Source organism: Apodemus sylvaticus, chromosome 10, assembly GCF_947179515.1.
Source record: "Apodemus sylvaticus chromosome 10, mApoSyl1.1, whole genome shotgun sequence".
Lineage (NCBI taxonomy): Eukaryota > Metazoa > Chordata > Mammalia > Rodentia > Muridae > Apodemus > Apodemus sylvaticus.
In genome coordinates, this window is record NC_067481.1 from 16705149 (window position 1) to 16723348 (window position 18200).

The window sequence follows — 18200 nt, forward strand, 5'->3', positions numbered from 1 at the left end:
GCCCAGACCTGGTCATTGAACAATGCAATTACATATTAACAAACCAGAGTTCTAGAGTTTATCGACAGACCTTTATTTGAGGGATCCACACAGAGGACACACCCTCACTTCCATAGCTTCTTGATGGACATATTTTTCTCACTATCCTTTTGCATGACCTGGAGAGGGAGGGAGAAGAGAGTGCATAGACCGAGTGGGTGAGCAGGGACTTATGAACTGTGAGCACAAGCTTAGAAACCCCTGCTCCAGAGCCACAAAGGCAGGCAAGTGGAGGCACATACCTTGGCTACCGCCATCTCAAAGTCCTCCTGAGTCACGTGGACACGCCGTTCCCGCAGAGCATACATGCCGGCTTCTGTGCACACGCCCTGGGTGAGGAGAGAAGCTGAGACCCTGCTGCTGGGCTGGGCTCTTAGCTGTTGGCTCTTAAAGCTTCCTGCTGCTGCCCTGCATCCCCTGGGGCCTCAGTTACCTTCACTTCAGCACCTGACGCTCCTGGCATCAACTCAGCAATTTTCCTCAGGTTGATCCCCCTGGTCAAGTTCATTTTCCGAGAGTGGATTTTCAAAATGTCCAGCCGGGCCTAGGGATAAGAAAGAAAGACCTAAGCCCTGCACTGTCTCCACAGCCAGAGCTCCTTGGGGCACCTCCAGCACAGACCTCCTCATTGGGGGGCGGGAACTCAATTTTTCTGTCAATCCTCCCAGGACGAAGCAGGGCAGAGTCCAGGATATCAATCCTATTAGTAGCCATGATAACCTGGGAGAAGAAGGAGTGGAATCAGCTCCACAACTCTGAGGCCTGCTTGCCACCTCACGCCTTTCGCTGGCTTGTCTAAATGCTTGTACCACCTCACCTTGATATTCTTGGTGGCCTCAAAGCCATCCAGCTGGTTGAGCAGTTCCAGCATCGTGCGCTGCACCTCACTGTCGCCGCCGGAGCCTCCCTCCAGCCGGGAAGAGCCGATAGAGTCAATCTCGTCCATGAAGATGATGGACGGGGCGTGTTCTCGGGCCATGACAAACAGCTCTCTCACCATTCTCGCCCCTGTGCAAAGGCCGACCCTGGCATTAGAGCTGTGTACACCCCACTCTCTGCCCACCCACTTACTCCTCACATCCGTAGCCATAGTTACCTTCCCCGATGAATTTCTGTACCAGTTCAGAGCCAGAGACACGAATAAAAGTACAGTCCGTATGATGAGCCACAGCCCGGGCCAGCAAGGTCTTCCCAGTGCCCGGGGGGCCGTACAACAGGACTCCCTAGACGGAGAGTATAGTTACACTTGGGGAAGGGCTCCATGTCCAATCCCTTGCTTGAGGACTGGAATAGTTCTTTCCTGGACTGTGTATTCAAACTAGCCTAGTGCTCCAGAAATCTCTCCCGGTTGCTGCCGCTCAGCTGGGAGCCTGCCCGGCTGGCTAAGTCCGCCTAAATCTTACCTTTGGCTGTGCAATGCCCAGGGCTTCAAAGAGCTCAGGGTGCTTCACCGGCAGCTCGATCACTTCTTTGATCTCCTTGATCTGCTTGTCCAGCCCGCCAATCATCTCGTAAGTTGAGTCTGGCACCTTTTCCACCATCATTAGTGACACCAAAGGGTCCACCTTGTTAGGTAGGATCTTATGCAGAGTGTAGCTGTCATTTCTTAGAGCAACCCGACAATTGGGTGTCACCTGGTGGGAAGGGGAGGAAGTGTCAGGATGCAGGTGGTGGTGCTGCTCCACCCCCCCACAACATTACCCGCCATACTTACATCATTGATATCAATGTTCTTGTCCACATCAACAACAAATTTGCCCTCAGGATGGACCTGAAGAAATAATAAGGATTTATGATTTTCCTCAGTAGCCAGCATAGCCACCCAAACCAGGATGAATACAAGGAAGCCTGGGATAATAGGACACAGGCTACATGCAAAGGGAAGGCGTGCCAGGAGCTGGTCCTTGGTTGTGCCAAGCTGCTTTTACCTTGACCAACACTTTTTTCTTATCCATGGCCCTCACGACTTCTCCAACGTAGGAGCCCTGTTCCTGCAACAGCTGCAGCTCCTCCCGCAACAGGCGAACTAAAAACAAGCCCCAAACCATTAAAAAACCTTCAGTCATCTAAGGACCATTTTAACACTTGGAAGGGAAGAAAGAACTTAAGACTTGAAAGGAAGGGGCTTCCAACAGGGCTTTGAAGAGATGTGCACGGGGAAACAGCCACATAATGGACAGTGAGAGCATCCCTGTCGGCTGAGACGGGAAACAGCCACAGTGGACAGTGAACATCCTGTCAGCTGAGAGGAGACTGAGCACTGCACAAGACAGAAGGTTGGAGACACTACACCCTGCCTCAAGCCAACACCGAGTTCTCTGTCTTCCCCTCTCACCTTTTGCATTCAGCTCATTCCTCTGTGCCTGCAGTCTCCGGAGATTCTGGCTCTTATCATTTACAATCAACTGTGGAGACAAGAGACAAATCCCATTACTCAAAGTCAAAAGCCTATAGGAAACTGGATCTTGGCTGAGACTCTTTTTGTTGTTGTTTTTTGTTTTTTTCGAGATAGGGTTTCTCTGTGTAGCCCTGGCTAACCTGGAACTCACTGTGTAGACCAAGCTGGCCTTGAACTCAGAAATTTGCCTGCCTCTCCCTCCCAAGTGCTGGGATTAAAGGCGTGCGCCACCACCGCCCAGCTTGGCTGAGACTCTTAAAGGCAGGTTTAAGTTGCTCCTTTAGCTTCTCCAGCAGTATCTGAAGGCCCCTGTCCTCTTTAAGATTTCCTAATGGGCTGGAGAGATGGCTCAGCGGGTAAGAGCACAGACTGCTCTTCCAGAGGTCCTTCCAGAGTTCAATTCCCAGCAACCACTTGGTGGTTTACAACCATCTATAACAGGATCTGATGCCCTCTTCTGGTGTATCTGAAGATAGCTACAGTGTACTTACATATAATAAAAATAAATTAATTAAAAAAATATTTCCTAACGAGCCCCAGGCAGGTATCACAAAAGGTCCACCAACCACTATTGGTCCAGGAAGAACAAAATCTAAGGGAGAGAAACTATATTTTGCTCACGGAGTGGCTTCTAGAGAGGTAACATGGTATGGTGGGAAGGTCCTCCAGGTGAGAAGCCTCAGCTCTAGCCCCAACTGCTTTGAGTTAAGTCAGTCAATTCCTGGCTCCATGTCTTCCGATGTGTGTATATAGCCTGGAGTGACTGCAGAAACCAGGAAAGTGACACACAAACCATGGTGTGTGAGTTGTGTAATAGAGGGGTGTAAGTTATTTGTACGGAAAATGAGAACGGAGGGAACTTTAATTAGAGAGTGGGAAGAAGATAAATACGGGAGGAAAGAGCAAGAGAGATAGTAGGGATGTTTGAAGAAGTCATCAAGGCATTATTATCTACATAATATATAATGCATACTAGCGGTGGCTATACATAGAATTAAATGTAATTTTCCCATCTGGATTGATAATGCTCTAGTTAATAAAAAAAAAAAACCCCACCTGTGAGAAGCCACCTTTTGAGCTGTTGGTCAGAGTCACTCAAGAGATTCCTAACACACAGGCTACTTCTGTTGCCCTTGGTGCTCCCTCCTCCCCTGAGGAGTAAGCAGGACTCCATCGCTGAAGGCGCCATGCACCTCAACCACAGGACCCAGAGCACTTGATTTGGCTCTGACCTGGAAGCCTGATCCCTAAGGTGCCACACAAGCTTCCAAGGAGGAAGCAACCAACAGCTGTGGTGCCTAGGAACCACGATGACCGCGGTGGCACCCAACAGCTCTCAAATTGGACTTGCAGCCTGCTTAACAGGAGGAAAACCACGCCTGGCACTAGAAACACAGCCAACTACCCCGCGCTAGTTAAGTTATGGATCTTGGAGAGCCTACAATCACCACTTTACTATAGCTACATAATCCCTAACTGCAGAGGATCTACACAGATAAATGTAGTTCTAATCCCTTCTCGAGACACTTCTCTTGGCAACAAATGGAGACAATTACAGACAACCACAACTGATCAAAATGTAGAGGCCGAGATCGAGCGGTGCCTGGTCCCACTGAAACATGTACAATACAACCCCTACACCTAAGGCTCGGAGTTCATTTTGGAAGAGGGGGCAGAAAGATCCTAAGAGCCAGAGAAACAAAGGTTTGCTGGGAGACTGTCTCTTAGCAATGTCAGAGAGGCTACACTTGTGAAGTCTCATCACCATGGCTACTTAAATAAGTCCTGAACACAGATGACACCAATGGACATGCTAACATGGAAGGGGAGAAGTTCATTTACAGGGCCTCAACCACTGACAAAGAATTATGGGCTACTGAATAGACTTCCCCAAGGAAGACCCCCCCCCCCCCAATTTGCTTATCCAATACCAAGTGAGCACATACATACAGGTAACATCATATTGACTCAACAGGTTGTATTCATGTATTTAGAAACACCTATACAAGGGGTGGTGGTGGTGGTGATAAGGATTGCTTAAAAGGTAGCCATGATGACATAGGCTTGTAATTCCAACCCTAAGGAGGCTGAGGCTGGGAGCTGGAGAGCGCCAGGCCAGTCCGGGCTATACAATGAGATCCTGTTTTAATAAATCCATTAAATAAACAAACAAAAAAAAAGATAAAAACAAGACAGTAAAAGACAGACAACAGCATCCACTATCCTGCTTCATTTCAGACTGGGGAGAGATGAAATCACATGGACAAGAATTAAAATGTGATAAAAACCATACTGGGTGTGGAAGCTCACACTTTTATCCCAGCACTCGGGAGACAGAGGCAGGCCAAATCTGAGATTGAGCCCAGCTACATAGGTCTACATAGGGAGTTGTGGGTCAGTTGGGGTACACAGTGAGACATTTGTCTTAAGACAAAAAGGTAAACTAAATGAATAGCTGCAGATGCAGCTGGAGTTCGGACATTTTCTCTGCGGCTTCTTTCCCAAACCCATTCTCATTCCCACTCACACCTTTGGCTAGTGGTTCCGTCTGTGGGTGGTTCTGTTTTCCAGACAGGATTTTATGTAATCCAGACTGGCTTCAAACTCAAAACACTACTCCTGCCTCAGCCTCCGGAAGTGTCAGCATTACAGGTGTAGTATTTGGCTCTTGGGCCTGGAGAGAGGTGGTTCAGTGGTTAAAAGTACCAGCTGCTCCTCTAGAAAACCTGGGTTCGATTCCCAGCACCCACGTGGCAGCTCACAACCTTCTGCAACTCCATTTCCAGAGGATCCTAAACCATCTCTGGCCCTCACAGGCAAATGTATGGCAAAGACATTAGATGCAAGCAAAATACCCAAACACATAAAATAAAATGAAAAACTTGAAAAAGCAAGCGAGTAAACAAACAAAAATCCTAACTAAATACTATTCGCGTAAAAGAGATCAATATACCTTACACCGCTTGTTACTTCCTAACTACAAAGAAGGAGCTGGAGAGATGGCTCAGCAGTTAAGAGGGTTTATACTGCTTATGCTGAGGGCCTGGGTTTAGTTCTCAGCACCTGTGGAATAGCTCATAACTATCTGTAACTCACGTTTCATGGGATCCACTGCCCTCTTCTGCCCTGCACAGGCACCTGTATACACGTGGTACACATAAGCTTACGCAGGCATATATACATGTACACATAACAAACAACCCAAGAGCTACAAAGGAACAATACTGGGAAAGAACTCTGTGCTCCACTCCCAGTGGAAAAAAGACACGGAGAAATCTGCACCTGCCAGCTCTCATACCCCACTAGCTCCCTCTGGCGTCTGCACTCACCTGGAGTTCTTCGATCTTGGACAGATAATATTGACGGAGTCCACTGCCTGCCTTCCCCTCTTCCAGTTCCATCTGAAGACAAGTGTAATTGTTAAACGAGGCACAAACTACTAAAGTATTTTCGGGGCACTTTACCATATAGTTTAAGAAACAAGGCCAGGAAAATATCACTCCCTTTTCCTCAGAAACTGGTAGCTCGATGGGTGAGGTCGGAGGCTTACTTCTTGGTTCTAATCTTTCACTTCTGAATCCACTAGAAGGATGCAATCACCGACTACCTTCGAAGACTTTTGGGAAGCCCAAGGGGCCTTATACCCACAGAGCACATTGCTCTGTGGCAAGAGCTATACATTCCCAAGATAGAACTACTACAGACAAAGCCAGGACGGAGGGACCAAGTCCAGGTCCCGCCCCAGGCCATTCCGGTTTGCCAGCTCTTCATTCAGTTTCTACCCACCCCAGTCCAGCATAGCTCAGGGCGGCGCTGACACAGCAGATCCAGTCCCAGGCAGGGTCCAGTCTGACGTGATCCACCCGCCCCTGATCCTCTCGACACTCTTGCTCATGGCCACCCCACTTCAGATTTTGTGCACTCCGCATTCAGCTTGGATGCCGCTCTGCCGTCGCGGCAGGATCCTTACCTGCTCTGGCCCATCAAGCGCCATCTTCCTTCTTTCGGCAGGGACCGCCGGCATCCAAGTAACCCTAGCGCGCAGGCGCGGAGGCGAGAGCGTGCGACCTGGGTCACCACCGAGAACAGTTCCGGGTCAATGGGCGGGGTGTGTGGCGGGATAATAACAGCGGCTCTAATAGTAGAGGCTCTACTGGAGCTCAGTAGTTTTGGGAAGAGATATAGAACTTCTGGTTGATGCTTCCTAGAGTCTAGGGTACTAGTTATTGCACTATACTCCCTAGCCTCTACTTTTAACTTGTAAGACCCGCTGACACAAAAAATTTTGGCCACACTCAAGATGGCGGAAATCGTGACGCCAGGAACGTAAGAAACGGGAGCAGAAGCGGAAGTACGATTGCTGCTTACATGTGCTGCTTCCGAAGTGTTGAAAACCTGCGGAGTTAGAGGATATCTAACGTCCCGGTAAGTGATTGGTCCAACTCCTGAGGAGCCGAAGCAAAATCCAGTGCTCGGAAAGATGTTCTCAACTTTTCCTTTCTCCCTAGTGTGAGTGAGACTACCCCATCCCGCCATGGGCAAGAAAGGCAAAGTAGGCAAGAGCCGGCGGGACAAGTTCTATCACTTGGCCAAGGAGACCGGTGAGTGGGGTCGCGCTGCGGAACGACATACCAGTCTTTCCGCTTCTTCTAATACTGAAATCCTCTTCCTTCGAGGGGGTATGGGGTTGGGAGGCTGCGAAGGTCCCCCTAGAAAAGACCTCCGTAGACTTTATTGTTTTATACATCCACTCTCTACGGTCCAGGTTATCGTTCGCGCTCTGCCTTCAAACTGATCCAGCTCAATCGCCGCTTTCAGTTCCTGCAGAAAGCCCGGGCCTTGCTGGACCTGTGTGCTGCGCCTGGAGGATGGTAACATTTGGCAGGGGCTGCTCTTGGTGACACGTTCCTGGCACTGGTTGACTTTGACTTGCATTTGCGGGAGGATGGGACCCGATTACACAGTTCAGGTTAAATATTCCATAGCGTGTGTCTCTCAAATTTTGGAAGGCAGTGTCATTTTTTCCCCTCTTGTGAGACTTAGTCATGCCAGGCAACCGCTCCACCACCGAGTTATATCCCCAGTTGCTTTAATTGAGACAGAGACTCTGAAAAATTGCCAAGGATGGCCTTGAACTTTTGATCTTAATCTTTCGCTCTCCTTGGGACTGGTAATGCAGCCCTGTGTTGCCATGCCCAGCAGGTTGCTTCTTGAATGTATGCATCGACATTTGGCCACTACACTTAACGGGTGCCCCTTAAGGGGGTGAGAAGCCACATTGCCAAGGAATGAACAAGTATCTAAATCTAAATCTGTCTTTTTGCAGGCTGCAGGTGGCTGCCAAGTTTATGCCTGTATCCAGTCTTATTGTAGGTGAGTGACTCTTGAGTATTTGAGGGGGAGGGGATGGGTGAGATACTAATTTTGTCCTACATCGCCCTCCACCCTGTAATACACCAACTTAACATCTTTCAGGAGTGGACCTGGTTCCAATCAAGCCTCTCCCCAATGTGGTGACTCTCCAGGAAGACATCACAACAGAACGCTGTAGGCAGGTAACAAGATCTCTCCTTCTTTGCCCTCTATGTGCTGGCATTGCAGCCTCTTAAGAGTGAAACACTTAGCCAGGCAGTGGTAGCACACGCCTTTAATTCCAGCACTTGGGAAGCAGAGGCAGGCGGATTTCTGAGTTCAAGGCCAGAACTACAGAGTAAGTTCCAGGACAGCCAGGGCTATACAGAGAAACCCTGTCTTGAAAAACCAAAAAAAAAAAAAAAAAAAAGAAGAAGTGGAGTACATTTCCATCTTTACTTATAAGTGGGTTTTTCCCCCCCCTTGAGGTAGAGTCTTGCTGTGTACTTGAAGATAGCTTCTCACTGTGTTGTGCAGCTGAGTACATAGCCTAGTTTGACCTTGACCTTGCAGTCTCTCTGCCTCTGCCTCTTGAGTACTGGCACTACAGGTGCATGCCACCATGCCTGGCAAGGATAGTGTGAATTGGTGGAAGGATAAGAGGTCTATCTACAGTAGAGTTCTTTCCAGGGAACTCATTGTAAGTTTGGTGAAGATAAATATTTTTGGTTTTTGTCGTATCCCTAGTTCTTGGCACAGGATGTTGCCAATGGTGGGCACTCGGTAAATGACTAGACGGATGACTGAACCAGAATTCTGTTTTTAGTGTTTCTGTTGCTCTAAGCCTTTACTTTCATTAGGCCCTGAGGAAGGAGCTGAAGACATGGAAAGTTGACGTTGTGCTTAACGACGGAGCTCCCAATGTGGGAGCTAGTTGGGTCCATGATGCTTACTCCCAAGGTATGGGGAGTGTGGGCTTGGAGGCGAGGGTGGAGGTGGCACACCCTACAGCTTCAGAGTCTCACAGACTCCTTCTGTCCTACAGCTCACCTAACTCTGATGGCTCTGCGTTTGGCCTGTGATTTTTTGGCCCGTGGTGGTTGTTTCATCACGAAAGTCTTCCGTTCCCGAGACTATCAGCCTCTGCTGTGGATCTTCCAGCAGCTCTTCCATCGTGTCCAGGCCACAAAGCCCCAGGCCTCTCGCCATGAATCTGCAGAAATCTTTGTAGTCTGTCAGGGTGAGACATCACTCTTTCCTCTTGGCACAGCCTTCTAATTATGAAAGCATACTTTTAATCTATCTTCTCATTTTAGGATTCCTGGCTCCAGACAAGGTTGATGCTAAATTCTTCGATCCCAAGTTTGCCTTTAAGGAGGTTGAAGTTCAGGCTAAAACTGTTACTGAGTTGGTGACAAAGAAGAAACCAAAGGTCTTTTTGTTGTTACTGTTGTGAGAAAGGGATCCTGAAACTGGGAGAACTTGGTATCTAAGAAGCAACTGTCTAGTAATCATCTTTATTTCCCTTCCTAAGGCCGAAGGCTATGCTGAAGGTGACCTCACTCTTTATCACCGAACCTCAGTTACCGACTTCTTGAGAGCTGCCAATCCTGTTGACTTCCTCTCCAAGGCCAGCGAAGTGAGTTCCCAGAGTGAGAGTCTCCGGGAGGCCTGGAAACATGGCCAGAGCAACATCCTGTTCCTTTCCCTCACAAACAGATCACAATAGATGATGAAGAGTTGGCACAGCACTCAGCTACAACTGAAGATATAAGAGCATGCTGTCAGGACATCAAAGTGCTGGGGCGCAAGGAACTTAGGTATTCAGGTGTAAGGGCAACTCTGGGGACCAGGATTCTGTTTAGTTAATGGCTGAAGCCTGAAATCTGGAGTGTGGACTTTAAGGAAAAGACAGGGACAAAGATGGAGATAGTATGGTTAGTCAGTAACAGTATTTCTTGGGCAGGTCTCTACTGAATTGGAGAACAAAGCTTCGGCGATATGTGGCCAAGAAGCTGAAAGAGCAAGCAAAGGCACTGGACATCAGGTAAGGAGGAGGCACTCAGGGTTAGGGTGTTGGCCAAGTGTCTGCGAAAATAAACAAATCTTTGGACTGGTTCGTCAGCCTCAGCTCAGAAGAAGAAGAAGGTGATGAAGAGTCAGTGGCTGAGACAAAGCAGGCTTCAGAGGAGGAGGCAGAGGAGAAGGAGGAGGAAGAGCAGCTTAACCGGACTCTGGCAGAGATGAAAGCCCAAGAAGTGGCAGAACTAAAGCGGTGAGGGGTCTGAGAACGAGCACGTGGAGAGGGTAAAGGACACTCAAGTTTTGGAGACCAGCAGGTTAAATCCCTCAACTATCTGTTCAGGAAGAAGAAGAAATTGCTTCGTGAGCAGAGGAAGCAGCGGGAGCGCGTAGAGCTGAAGATGGATCTGCCTGGCGTTTCCATTGCAGATGAAGGGGAGACCGGCATGTTCTCCCTGCGCACCATTCGTGGTCAGCAGGTAAGGGAGAACTTGGAAGTGGGGGAAGCATTGAGTTAAATGTATTGATGATCATGGAGTTTGATTGTTGTGTTCAGCTATAAATACTAAGGAGAAAATGAGTACCACCCTGTGACTCCAAATGCTAAGAAGAAACACATCTAATATGATGAGATCAGGAAGATCTATAAGCTAGAGTATTAAGACCAAGAGTTCACATCATAGCAGATGTGGTAGTGTCTGGGTTACCAAGGGAGCACAATTCACTTCACGTGGTCTAATGAGCACCTTGATTTGGGCTGCTGAAGAACATGCCTTTCAAAAGTAATCTCACAGCAGAATGAGCTTTTGTTGTGAAACGGCCTGGTCACCTTTATGACACAGGAGAGGCAATAGAGCAGGAAGTTTAGTGCCAAACTCCCCTTGAATTATGTAACTTAGTCTGTTTTCTTCATTTGTTAAATAAGAATATACCATATCCACTGAAAGTTTTATGGAGAGTTTAAAAAAAAAGGTTGAGTATTATCCCCATAATGCTGTAATACTCAAATAGCAGCTCTGTCCACTGTGAGGTTTTGAGGTTCCAAGAGTAGTTGAAATCAACCGATTCAGTTTGATACATGCTCCTTTACTCCGGATCAAAATATACAAATGTGAATTCTGTATGTCAAGTGGCTTTTGAGGATTTCTTTGTAAAGTAGTTGGTATGTAGATCAGCACCCTGAACGGCTTAGACAGGCTGGTTACTTTCTAAGGTCACAGCTACTGTGACCTAGGTCACAGCTGCTGTGTAGGAACCTATGTTTGCCAGTGTTCTTAGTGATGTTGCTGAGAATGATCTAAATTAATGGGCTTGGAAGATGCTGCCTAAGTTGCCTAAGTACTTGAATCTATTCCTGTTGAACTTCAGTTGTTAGAGGAAGTAACACAAGGAGACATGAACGCTGCAGACACCTTTCTGTCTGATCTGCCAAGGGATGACATCTATGTGTCGGATGCTGAGGATGATGATGATACTTCTCTGGAAAGTGACCTGGATCCAGAAGAGCTGGCAGGAGTCAGGACACACTCAGATCTGAAGGAGCGGAAGCGGTAAGGGCTCTCTGTATGAGGGTGCTGCCATCTGAGATAGAATTAATGAGTGTGGGCATGGACGGACAAAGGAAGGCCTAGGAGATTGGGTGGATCTCTTGAATTTGACCTCTTTCTTTTGGGTCTACAGCTTGCGGTTTGCTCAAGTAGATGACAATAAAGAGCAAGAAGGAGAAAATCCATTACTGGTACCATTAGAAGAAAAGGCGGTGCTGCAGGAGGAGCAAGCTAGCCTGTGGTTCTCCAAGGTAGAGAGAGCTAGGGAGACTGATGGGACGTGGCACTCCCCAATAGAAGGGATGCTGAGGTTTTCCTATCATAGGATGGCTTCAGTGGGATAGAGGATGATGCTGATGAAGCCCTGGAGATCAATCAGGCACAGCTGCTGTACAAGAGCCGTCGGAAGGAGCAGCCACCGCCGACAGAGACAGATCCACCTCTGCCACCTACTAACTTGAAGACTGAGAAATCTCCCCAGTGCCAGAATGAGATCCCTAAGGAGACAGAAGCTGTTTTGGGGACAGAAACTGTCACTGGCCCTGGAGGGGAGGACAGAGACAACAGCTCAGATAGTGACAGCAGCAGTAGTGAGGACGAAGATAGGTGAGTGGATCCAGCTGACGGGTTCTGTGCAGTTGCATTAGGCAGAGTTGGAGCAAGGTGGAGCATCACCTTGCAGGGGTGGAGTGAGCACAACCCGTCTCTTCCGCAGCTGGAAAGTATCCCGTGGTGTGAAGCGAAGCCGTGGTTCTAAGGAAGATGAGGATGGGTTTGAGGTAGTGCCTATTGAGGACCCAGGTAAGAAGTTTGTATACAGTGGAGAGAGAAAACAGTGCAAGTTTCAGCAATGAGAACCAGGCTTTAACTTTTGTCTTTACCTCTTTAGTGAAATATCGAATTCTGGACCCTGAAGGCCTTGCTCTGGGTGCTGTTATTGCCTCTTCCAAAAAGGCAAAGAGAGACCTTATAGATAACTCGTTCAACCGGTAAGAGGCCAGAACACTGGCAGGTGCAGTGGACCAAGGCCAAGTTTTCTTCCTTAAAAGTAACAGGTGATTGATTACTGGCCTGGTCTCCTCTCTACTCAGGTATGCTTTTAATGAAGAAGAGGAAGAACTTCCAGAGTGGTTTGTGCAGGAAGAGAAGCAGCATCGGATACGCCAGCTGCCTATTGATAAGAAGGAGGTGGAACATTACCGAAAACGCTGGCGGGAAATCAATGCACGGCCCATCAAGAAAGTAGCTGAGGCCAAGGCCAGAAAGAAACGGAGGGTAAGTGGCTGGGAGGGTAAGTGGCTGAGGTTAGGAGTTGTGGAGAAAGGTATAGAGAGTAACTGATGCTTCCTCCCAGATGCTGAAGAAGCTGGAGCAAACTAAAAAGAAGGCAGAAGCTGTGGTGAATACAGTGGACATCTCAGAACGAGAAAAAGTGGCACAGCTGCGAAGGTGATTGGCAAAGAATAGTCACAAGGACACCAGTTAAATAGTCTTAGAGAGCAGACCTTTTAACCTGTTTTTTTCATTCTTTCTTTTATAGTCTCTACAAGAAGGCTGGACTTGGCAAGGAGAAACGGCAGGTCACCTATGTTGTAGCCAAAAAAGGTGTAGGCCGTAAGGTCCGGAGGCCGGCTGGAGTCAGAGGTCATTTTAAGGTAGTGGACTCTCGGATGAAGAAGGACCAGAGAGCACAACAACGAAAGGAACAGAAGAAAAAACACAAGCGAAAGTGAGCAGAGCTGACTGGAGACCAGGCACACAGTCCTCGCTGGCCGTTTGGTACCAGTTGGTGCCCATAGGGTTTGGAGAGGTGTTGGGCACCTGCGGTTCCTCTGAGGATTACCATGAAAGCACCGAGGAAATAGTTCCTCATCATAGACTGACAGCCACCCAGTCTTGGCTTGGGATGGGGGGATTTAGGGTCGGTGTGTGGTTCCTTCCGAGTCCTCTCCCGCCCTTTTCCAGTATTTGAATAAAAAGATAATAGAAGAGGTAACTTTTCTGATAGTTTAATAAGCAAGCACTTCCCACATTTCACATCATGGCTGTACTGTTCCAAGCCATAATTTAATATGTAGCAACTGACTTGTGTGGTAGAACAACAGCCCCCCAGGCCCCAGCAGTAAGACATTGACTGTCAGCAAGCAGAGAGGGAATGCACATCTTAAAGAGACCTTCACAAAAATCACAAAATCCAAAGTTTGTATATTTCTTTTCCTTTTATAAACAAGATAGAACAAAAATCAGAATCATTTCAGCAGAAGACTTTTTTTCTACTATTAGGGCAAGTTAAAAAAAAAACAATGAAATAGACACTTTGAAAGCTACTGTTGGGGTTGGGCTTAAATGGTAAATTAAGCAGTACTCCAGGCCTGGATTATCCTGGAATCCTTCCAAGATGATCATTCCTTCAGGCCTAAGGGCTTGGGATTTCAAAGCCTGTGTCTGGAAGGCTGTCTTTCCTACATGTCTCAGGGCTGGAAACAAAGTCTCGGGAACCTGAGCTCTCAGGCATCTTCCCTGCAAACATCTGAAAGCACCACTGCTTCCCAAGTGTCTCCTAACAGGTCAGAAGTTGGGTTTGCAGAAGTCAACTCTAAAAAATGGGACTGCCTGGCCACAGTTAAGAAAAAAAAAAAATCCAATTTATAGATGTTTATAAGGTGACATTTTAGTAAAAAATATAAGCTATTATAAACCTAGAGTGAGTTTTTGTGCCCTGAAAGGCCCCTTCTCCCTCCTAAGTATCTTCTACTTACCCTCCTTAAAACTCACCCAGAGCAAACAAAAGCTTCCCAGCTCTGCTTTCCAGGGCCAACTCAGGTTCCCAAGAAAACGTGAATGAACACCGGATGAAAGTATAATATCTCCACACTCCAGTTCTCCACCAAGGGCAGGGGGTCTGTATATCTTGGACCCCAACCCAGCCCTGAGACAACTCATTACCAAAATCTTTCTAAAAATAAAGTTAAAGACAACTGACCACACTGATTTTCACATACTCTCTAACTATCCCATCGGCTTTTCTTGCGTTTGGGTGGCTCTGGAACGGCAAAGCCATCAGGTGTCTTATCTGTCTTGCTGTCCACTTTGTCCATCCTGCTGCTATCCACCTTGGGGTCCATCTTGTTTTCACGATTAAAACCTTCTTTCCTGCTTTCTCCATTCCTGCCATCATTTGCACCCCGGCTCTCTCCATGTCTGCCGGCACTTCCTCCGTGCCTGGTCTCTCCATGTCGGTGGCCATCGGTATGACGGCTACCGCTTTCTGGATAACGGTATCCATCTCCATGGCGGCCACCATCTCCATGCCGATTGCCACCATCTCCATGGCTATGACGGCCACCACCCCGGTTCTCAGTATATCTCTCTCTCTTCCCATTGCCACCCCCAATCCCTTCACGGCTGTTACTCCCTGAAGCTGTGTTGTTGACTCCTTGGGCTCCAATAGAAGGGTAGGTCACTGGGGCACTACTGATATTCCCAGAATTGTTGAAGCCTGGGATGTTCTTGGTAGAACTGGTGATGGGACTGTCAGGACTATTATGGCCCTGCTGTGCTGAATTAGTTGGAACAGAATTTAAGCTTCCCGCACTAGTCCATCCACTTGCCCCAGCAGTGGAGGTCCCAGTCTTCTGATTACTTAAACTGGCTGCAACAAAGTGACTCTTGTACTGGGACTGAAAGAAAAAAGACATCAGGAATAAGTATAACAAACTTCGGTATATGAATAATTGTTACTAATAAAGTATACAGAAACTCCACTTGCATATCCAGGCAGGATACTGTTAAAGCCTATATGTGAAATTCAAGTAAACAGAGGCTCTCAATCTAGAGGAAGCTTATAGCTAGCTATCTTCTCAGGAAGGTTACTCACCCTTCCAAAAGGTATTGTTGACTTTATTTATTTTTATTATTTTATTTTTTGGGGTTTTTTTGGTTTTTTGCTTTTTTTCGAGACAGGGTTTCTCTGTGTAGCCCTGGCTGTCCTGGAACTTACTCTGTAGACCAGGCTAGCCTCGAACTCAGAAATCCGCCTGCCTCTGCCTCCCAGAGTGCTGGGATTACAGGCGTGCACCACCACTGCCCAGCAGTGGAAAGACTTTAAAAAAAAAAAAAAAAAAAAGAAGACTTAATGATAAGTGTTTTTTGCCTGTATGGCACACACATGCCTGGTGCTCGTGTAGGTCACAAGAGGGTGCCAGCTTCCCAGGAACTGAATCAAAGACGACTGTAAACTGCTATGTGAGTGCTAAGAAAACAAACCTTGATTGTCTGCAAGAATACAAGTTCTCTTAACCACTGAACCATCTCCCTAGCCCCCTCTTGAAAGCTTTTAAAATGAGATCTTTATTTCAGACCTGAAAGGCTGCCTTCATGGCCGTCAGCCTGTCCCCCATGGCTCCTGTGGAGGGCTTGTAGGCTTCGTAGTTGCTCATTACATTGTTGTTGCTCCCTCGGTCCTAAAGAAGCAAGCATACTCATTAGGAAAGCAATTGCAGTAGACAGACTCATCACCCTGAAACCCTGGGTCCAGGCTGCTGCAGGCACCAGGTATTTTTAGAAGTTACTTCCTTTGTGAGAAAAGGTACAATAATAAAGAGGTATTTAAAAACGCTTAAGTCCCTCAACCTAATACATTTATTTCTGGGAACCAACCGCAATGATCAGAATGCAATTGTTGTGACTGTGTAGTATATGACTATATACTACTATATCAATGATATGAGCACATATTATATCAACATTCTATTAAGTAAAAATGTTAAAGATGAAAAGGCCAGTAATATAGCACAGTGCAGCTTCACAGGATCTGAAGCAACACCGTTTAAAGAGATGAATCTCTAATTCAACTTTTGCCAGTGTGTAACTTTTCACTTTCATTAATTGCACTCATTTACATTGGCTAAAAACTGAAATATTTGGAATGGCCCCGGCTCATTTAAAGCACTTAATAATTCCCATGATTCACTAATATTTCCGCAATTACTATCACTGTGGTATGGGGAATACTGTTTGTCCAGTGATGCCAAGTTAACACAATGCTCCATCCAAGTATCCTGATGGCTTTGTTCCTGGCTTTAAGAATCGCCATGACCCTGATAGGCCAGCCAGTGAGCGAGAACTTTACGTGACTTGTGAGACCATCTATATCTTCTCAAATCCTTCTAACCAAAATTTTCAGTATAGAGACTATTTCTGAGTATAGTTTTAGTTAAGTGACCCTCTCAGTTAATGCTTTCCAAGCAACAGATTCTAGGCCAGTTTAGAGAGGCTTTTAAAAATAGATTATTGCAAACGGGGCAGTGGTGGCAACTGCCTTTAATCCCAGCACCTAGGAGGCGGAGGCAGAGCCAAAGACAGATAAGTTTCTGAGGCCAGCCAGCCTGGTCTACAGAGCAGGTTCCAGGATGGCAAAGGCCTGTCTCTGAAACGAAACCGACCAAGCAAAAAGGGCAAAACAGTAACAAATTACCCACACCATACCAAGCCAATCATTTGGGGCAAAATTATGTCTAGCTGGGTCCCCTGTCAGTAGGACTAACTTCCTGAGCAAGCCTGGTCAGCCGAAGCACACACACGCTTCTCCCATAGCAGTTTCATTCTAAGAAACAGTACCATACTGACTCATATCAGCACATTTAATACACATTCCTTGGACAACAGGGTTTGGGTCCCATGAGGCTTTCCGGTACAGCAGATCACCATAATTTAAGACATAGGACCCATCCCTATAGTACTACTGTAGTATGAACTCACCGAGTTCTCAGAGCCTAGCCCAGGCCGCTCTCTATAGCCCAAGCCTCCTCCACCAATGTTCAGCTTTTTGCCTTTCCCTCCTTTGAATCGAGATTTCCGAAACCAGGCATTCTGCAAAGAACAGAATTCAAGGTTAAATCCAAGAAGAGCAACAGACAGGATCACAAAATTAGGTAGGAAGGGAGTGCTTCTTCATTCATCTTTAGCAGGTACTGAGCACAGAAAAGGTGTACAAAAACACCATGCAAGTATACCCTTCAAATTTTAGTTTAGTTTTGTTCTATATCAAGGAAAGAGTAAAAAAGATCACTCTCCTTTCTTCTGCACTGCAGGTCTTTACCACTAGGGTTCCAAACAAAAGTATTCCCAACAGTCCAGCTGTGTTACATATGGCTAAAACAGCCAAATAGACTTGGCTTGAGTCAAACGATCACTTCCTGCCATCAGAACTTGTCTTGAGGAACAGAAAATAGAATGTGTGCCTAGTACACACAGACCCTAAGTTTAATCACTAGCCTTGCAACAAAAAACAAATTGTACTGAATCCACTTGTTATTTGAGAAGTGCACAGAGTAAGTGATACAAGGTATAATTTGGCATAGTATCTTAACTTAGTTTTGGAACAGAGCATACCTGGAAGTGTGTAATTGGTATGGTCAGATGTGAAATGTCAATATGGAAGAAATACTTAAAGCCCACTGTCATAGAGGCAGGAGGTGTAGCAGCTCAATAGTAGAGCACTTGCCTATCATGTATAAAAACCCCTGGATTTAATCCCTAGTAGCAAAAAAAAAAAAAAATACATAAAACAAAAACTAATAATCACTACGTTTCCTTAATAAACAAATATTTTTAGCCCTCAAAAAGAGAAGACTTGGGGAAAAGGAATGGGCAAGAATAGTGAGCATCCTCTGAGATTAAACTTACTCATAAAAGTGTGCTATGAGGTAAGCAAGTAGAAAGAAACAGATTTTAGCCCAAAGAAAGAAGCCACTTTTCAAAACAAAGTACAGAAAGTACACATCAACTGTGACACTGTACCAGTCTTCACAGTAACCAGCCCTTTCTGCCTATTTTCTTTT

General features: G+C 46.6%; 3 protein-coding genes across 6 annotated transcripts in view; 1 reads left to right on the forward strand and 2 right to left on the reverse strand.

Moving 5' to 3' along the window:
- Positions 1-49: 49 nt before the first annotated feature.
- On the reverse strand, positions 50-6503 carry Psmc5 (proteasome 26S subunit, ATPase 5). The gene is made up of 12 exons (XM_052196754.1): positions 6408-6503; positions 5767-5838; positions 2375-2444; positions 1968-2065; positions 1754-1810; positions 1443-1673; positions 1136-1262; positions 857-1047; positions 661-759; positions 473-583; positions 282-368; positions 50-158 (listed from the first exon to the last, which is right to left on the reverse strand). Exons 1-12 carry the CDS (start codon positions 6459-6461, stop codon positions 105-107), a joined length of 1251 nt encoding a protein of 416 aa, XP_052052714.1. The 5' UTR covers positions 6462-6503; the 3' UTR covers positions 50-104.
- Positions 6504-6759: 256 nt separating this feature from the next.
- On the forward strand, positions 6760-13354 carry Ftsj3 (FtsJ RNA 2'-O-methyltransferase 3). Its single transcript, XM_052196749.1, has 21 exons — positions 6760-6862; positions 6946-7038; positions 7203-7308; positions 7764-7810; positions 7913-7992; positions 8650-8749; positions 8835-9029; positions 9106-9221; positions 9324-9428; positions 9509-9609; positions 9756-9836; positions 9915-10064; positions 10155-10290; positions 11180-11361; positions 11492-11609; positions 11684-11964; positions 12074-12159; positions 12248-12347; positions 12450-12633; positions 12713-12807; positions 12899-13354. The coding sequence occupies exons 2-21, from the start codon at positions 6972-6974 to the stop codon at positions 13089-13091; spliced, it is 2523 nt and encodes an 840-aa protein (XP_052052709.1). The 5' UTR covers positions 6760-6862; positions 6946-6971; the 3' UTR covers positions 13092-13354.
- Positions 13355-13986: 632 nt separating this feature from the next.
- The window catches only part of Ddx42 (DEAD-box helicase 42), a 29128-nt gene continuing 24914 nt past the window's right edge, over positions 13987-18200 (reverse strand). For all 4 annotated transcript variants that reach the window (XM_052196746.1, XM_052196747.1, XM_052196745.1 and 1 more), the window contains 3 exons: positions 17119-17229; positions 15720-15821; positions 13987-15038 (listed from right to left, as the gene is read on the reverse strand). In XM_052196746.1, the coding sequence (XP_052052706.1) occupies positions 14364-15038; positions 15720-15821; positions 17119-17229 (888 nt within the window). In that variant the 3' untranslated portion in view covers positions 13987-14363. The remainder of the gene's footprint in view (positions 15039-15719; positions 15822-17118; positions 17230-18200) is intronic.

Coding starts and splice junctions, on each gene's coding strand:
- Psmc5 (XM_052196754.1), bottom strand. CDS start 6,461: ATGCCGGCGGTCCCTGCCGAAAGAAGGAAGATGGCGCTTGATGGGCCA. Junction 5,839..6,407: donor CGCTTGATGGGCCAGAGCAG/GTAAGGATCCTG, acceptor ACTTGTCTTCAG/ATGGAACTGGAAGAGGGGAA. Junction 584..660: donor TCCCGCCCCCCAATGAGGAG/GTCTGTGCTGGA, acceptor TCTTATCCCTAG/GCCCGGCTGGACATTTTGAA.
- Ftsj3 (XM_052196749.1), top strand. CDS start 6,972: ATGGGCAAGAAAGGCAAAGTAGGCAAGAGCCGGCGGGACAAGTTCTAT. Junction 7,993..8,649: donor CAACAGAACGCTGTAGGCAG/GTAACAAGATCT, acceptor TACTTTCATTAG/GCCCTGAGGAAGGAGCTGAA. Junction 10,291..11,179: donor GCACCATTCGTGGTCAGCAG/GTAAGGGAGAAC, acceptor GTTGAACTTCAG/TTGTTAGAGGAAGTAACACA.